We start from the raw sequence: 5,058 nt of genomic DNA on the forward strand, positions 1-5,058 counted from the left end.
CCCCCCCCCCTCCCGCGTCACACGTACTTCCACCCTTTTCCTTTGCACCGCTCCTCGATTTTTCCACTTTCCATCTTTCTCAAGAAACCTTTCACGTCTTACGTATCCCTCGTTCGGAGATATCGCCGGCAGCTGCACATTTCTATTGGATTTAAAAAATTCCAACAGAGAACGGCAACTTCCACGGGTTAATATTATCTTTCTCGTTTGCCGACTGCCGAACCACGCCCACGCTGCTGCTGCTTCCTTCGTGTCTCTACGCAAACTTCGACTAAGCGTTGCAGGTCGCATCGTTTCGTTTCGACGAATATTGAGGCGTCTCTTCCTCTCTCGGCGATGCTGGACTCCCTTCTTCTCCCTGTCCTCGTTCTCCATCTTCCTTTCCTTTCTCTCGGCTCCCGTTTCCATCGGAACGAAACGACTCTCACTTTCGGCCAGTTTCTCACTGTGGGCCGCTTCGAGACCATCCAGACCATCCAGACCATCCAGACCATCCAGATACGGTAACTCAGCTGCTCGCTGTGCCCTGGACGCAGCTACGGTCTTTGATGCTGCATGCGTCGCCGCGTGCCCCTGTTAACCCTGTTATAACATGGGCAGTCGAGAAGGTGGCAAAAGAAGTCGGCACAGGCGGCATCTTTGACCGGAAGATGATTAGCGCTGGCTGCCGGTCTCCCTTGTTTCTCGGATCTCCGCTGATTCATTCCGCCGGCAGGGTCAGAGCGGCGGAAGGGGACTCCGGGAATAACATGGCGTATTCGCGCTTATTTCTAAGCTTCTGTTCGGTTACTTGCGTCACGCGCGCTTAAAAGCGCTTCGAGGAGGAGGCCAAGAATTTATTGGACTCGGCGCGGAGCCCGAGAGCGACTCGCGATGATTAGGGAAAACGGGCGCCAGGTCGGGAGGAAGATTCGAATTACGTAAGAGCCTGAGGACTTCCTTCAAAATGGCCGCTCTTTCTGATTCCAGGTTAATCCCGACGCCCAGGATCGCGCCACTCAGCAAATACAATCGAAGCTGGGCAACTACTCGCTGGTGAAGCACTTTGTACTCGACGACTCGAAGAGGCTCATCGGCATCGAGGGCGTCCCTGCGAGTCCGGCGCCGGCCTCAGCCTCCGGCCTCAGGACAAGTTCAAGTTCAGGGACGACCTCGAGAAGCTCACCGTCCGCCCAGGAATTCAAGAAACCTGGCGGTCCACGCACCGGCCCCAGCGGCTCCAGCGGCTCCAGCGGCTCCAGCGGGTCGAGTAGTCACGCTTCTCAGCGCGGTGGGTTCGTCAAACCGGCTGACGGGAAACCACCCTACAGTGGCAGGGGCAGCTACTCGGGACAACCCGTTAAACACGGCGGCAGCAGTAACGATCATCGCAGCCATGGGCTTCTTCCCGCCAAGGGTCCTCCTCCTAATTCATCCTCCTCCTCGTCCTCCTCCACCACGTCAAGTATCTCCTCTTCGTCCGGCTCAGCCAATCTCAGTGGAAACGCAAACTTCGACGGCGCCGCTGGAAACGTCAGCGCCGGAAGCACCGGAAGTACCGGAAGCAGGATACACTCGGTGGCTGGTCGACTGCCCAGGCTGCCTCTGGATAACGTAAGTGCCCGTCTTCCTCAATATCTCGAGCCGTTGTTTGTTTCCCCATGTCCATCCCACATGCGTGGGCCAGTCAATGGGAAGAAACTTGTCTCAATTTAAAGAGCAGTGAACTTGAATATTATTTCTTGACCGTGTCTCGCCTTTCTTTTACAGGGAACGAATAGCCGGCACGGAGCTACCGAAAATTCTGCCGACCTTGAAAATATCCTGAAAGTGAGTTCGAGTGTATAAATACAAGCCGTAAAAGCGTGATATCGATCGACGGGGAATATACGATGGTGAACGTGACTCACGAGGAAGCGCCGTCTTCCTAGCTTCCAAAAGAGACCTTCAGTGATTCATCTTTCCGTTTCGCCGGTTGATTAGATTGTTAGCCGATCGGCTGCTTACAGAATTGCCCGATTTCTAACGGTCCGACGTGTCAACGTACCGGAAGCTCCTACGTAATTCGCAACAGGTTTTTCACAGATTTTCTATCGACAGGTCGGCGGTGTCAAACGAACGTAGGTCCTTTGTAAAGAATTTCAATGACCCGAGAGTACTCCGTACCGTACTTTGACAATTTTCCACTGACAGCGCGATTCACGCTCGCGCACTCGCTGTCACTCCGGGCCGTTCGACTCTCTCGACATGCAGCGGTGAGCTGCGAATTACATTCTCACGGCCGTCCGTGGGAAAAGTCAGGTCGCTTCAGTAATTGCTCATTAGAATTTCATGTACTCGACGATCTCCCGAGGATCTCGAAATAGTCCCAGCCTCTGAAGGAGACGCGGCCAAGGCAGAAGGGACAGTGGTTAGAATTGCATTGAGCCGTATGGGCTGACTGGGAACCTTTCGCCGTATCTGTCGATATGTATTCGATGACTAACGAAACGCCGAGGAGAGTCTTGGCCAGGGCGGCTATCCTGGCATTGGCCACCGGGAGGAAAAGGCAGTTGCGATTCACGCGGATGAGTCAGCAGGCTCAAGAAATCTTCGAGGACGCGCTATTGCCTTTCCCGCGGGTTCGAGGGAAGATGGGAGGACGGTGCAAGTACTTTTAATTCTGGCAGCTCCTTCCAGGAGCATTTAACGATGTCCGCGTGAGGTTTCCTGCTCCCATCTTCATTGTCCACATGGTCAGCCAACGAGTCAATCGGTGAATCAATAGCGGGTACTCAAATATATTTGGGCCTGAAGCCCACTTGGCTGCGCATTCGCGTGTCTCGATACAAGTAAATTTACAACCGACAGATATGATAGTAAGGTTGCCCTGTGTGCCCGTTAAACGTATGTATAGCAACATCCTGGACTCTTAAGTTCAAGACTCTTCCTGCTTTATACTGCAGGCATAAGCGCTACTGAGCCTAACCTAATTATTCGTTGTTTGGCTGTTTCAGGAGATGATGATGCCGCCGACTCCGCTGACGGCGATCGCACAGACCCCGAGGAAAGAACTGGAGTCAAAGTTCACTTTCAATCCTGTACTCGCCAAGGTGAGCCATTGCCGAATAAAGCCAACCGGAAGACGCGCACGCGCGTCGATACTTTTTCCTCGTTGCTCATCTTCGCGTTGTCTCGCTGCAAATCCAAGCGTCCTATTACCTATCCTGTCTATAGTAGTCACTTTTTACACAATCACAAGTGTCTCATTTTTGCGCCGGAATATGTGGGAATAACACGCAGTAGCAAGTGCGTAAAAAGTGACTACCATAGAAGAGGGATAGAGAATAATACGCTTGGATTCGCAGTGCTGGCGCCCAAGTCGCGTAAACGGAGCCACTTTTGGTACAGTCGGTTCACGGGTTCACTGTGTTTGAGTTTTTTTACATTTCGCGAACAATGCGATTCTTAACAAATCACACGTGGCTTTCCATAAGATGACGTAAATACATGCCGAAGCAGAAAAATAAAAGATATTTCAATATAAAATCATGCACGTGCATACATTATTAATGAAATTTGTATGCAGCGGTACCACGTGTAACTTGCTAAAGAGCATTGTTTCCGATCTGTCAAAATGACAAATTGAACACGTGGACCGACTATACGCATCTATCGCCGGCCTAGATCTACTTTGTGAAGTATCCTCTCTCGCACCCTTTCTCTTCTACCTCTAGCTCCACGCCCATCTCCATCTTCATCTCCGTCCTCCGCTTTCCCTCTTCCTCCCGATGCCCCCGTCCCGGAAAATCCACCCGACGTCGGAGGTCGGATCTTCGGCGGATTCGAAAAATTGCAAATAAAGAAGAGGCCAGGGTGAATCGCGGCGAAGTCGCAGGTAAATCCGTTAATCACGCGGAGAGAAGTTGAGTCCCGCTTGGCAGAGCCTGCCACCGAGACCCGTGCTACTTGGCCCCGACTCAAGAATCGCCCAGGCGATTGGCTCTCCGCGGAACGTGTCTCGCGACTCCCGCCACTCTCGCGAGAGGCGCCACCGCGGAGCATTCGAAAATCTCCGTCAGATTAGACGGTAAACGTGGGTTAATTCGCTCTTGTTAATCCGACCCAACCGAACCTTCATCCCCCAGGCTCAAGTGCCCGGGGGTGTCTCTTTCCTTACTCTCCTCTTCCCTGGTAGCGATCTTCGATCCTCAGCTTTCATCCCTTCGACGAGTCGTCTACAGTGACCCACGTGAATTTTGATTGGTGTTTCTTTTTTATTTTTCCAGCTGACCGAAGTCCCACCTGGCGAAGCTGCGAAGCCTCGTAAGTACACACACATCCATACCATTGAGTCGACTAGTGCGTTTTCCTTGGATTGCGCTCCGAGCGCGACTCTGGAATCCTCTGGGCTTCGCCCTTAGCCCGATTAACCAAGGAAGAAACCGGCAGCTTCGCTGATCTAGATCTACCTAGCCGGATACCAGCTGGCAAAGGAAGATGCGACCCAGAGATATCGGAACGCGAAAGGACGCTTTCGCCGCGACCCACAGTTCAATAGTGAATTCACCTTCCCTCCTCCTGCCGACGCGTCTCTTGATCTCAGTTTCGAAAAAGGAACGAGCAATTCCAAGAAGCCAGAGCTTGTCAAAGTTTCGTATCGATCCAAAATGCCCAGCGCTTCTGCCTTTCTCTTGCCGCTAAACTCGCGGCCATTGATCAGGTTCCGCGTCTCGGAAACAGAGTGGGCCGAGCACGCGTGTAGCAGCAGTCGGACTTCGCTGTAAACAAGCATCATTCGCTATCGCTGTTACGTAACATTTAGATAAGCCCGAAACTTGGTTTGAAATTGAATACTTGAAAGATATAAAGCCCAACACACATGTCTGCTCCGAGGGCAGTAGCCTCATTGTGCGAGAATACTTTGAGAAAACAGCATCCCTCGCGGCATTTCCTTTTTCCTTTTCTTCTTATTTCACCTCTTTTCCTCATTCTCGAAAAAACTAACCTCGCAGCCCTCGCAGGACGTGCGTCCATGTGCGCGCGCGTGTCTGCTGGAAACTCTTATCTCAATTCCTGACCGACCGCCCCCCCCCCCCC

General features: G+C 52.3%; 1 protein-coding gene across 7 annotated transcripts in view; it reads left to right on the top strand.

Annotated features, from left to right (window-relative positions):
- The window catches only part of LOC107271701 (AF4/FMR2 family member 4), a 48,018-nt gene that overhangs the window by 29,624 nt on the left and 13,336 nt on the right, over positions 1-5,058 (top strand). For all 7 annotated transcript variants that reach the window (XM_015747993.2, XM_025088966.1, XM_015747995.2 and 4 more), the window contains 4 exons: positions 970-1,593; positions 1,750-1,809; positions 2,976-3,071; positions 4,248-4,284. In XM_015747993.2, the coding sequence (XP_015603479.1) occupies positions 970-1,593; positions 1,750-1,809; positions 2,976-3,071; positions 4,248-4,284 (817 nt within the window). The remainder of the gene's footprint in view (positions 1-969; positions 1,594-1,749; positions 1,810-2,975; positions 3,072-4,247; positions 4,285-5,058) is intronic.

The sequence above is a fragment of the Cephus cinctus genome, unplaced genomic scaffold (genome assembly GCF_000341935.2).
Source record: "Cephus cinctus unplaced genomic scaffold, Ccin1 Ccin1_scaffold1034, whole genome shotgun sequence".
Lineage (NCBI taxonomy): Eukaryota > Metazoa > Arthropoda > Insecta > Hymenoptera > Cephidae > Cephus > Cephus cinctus.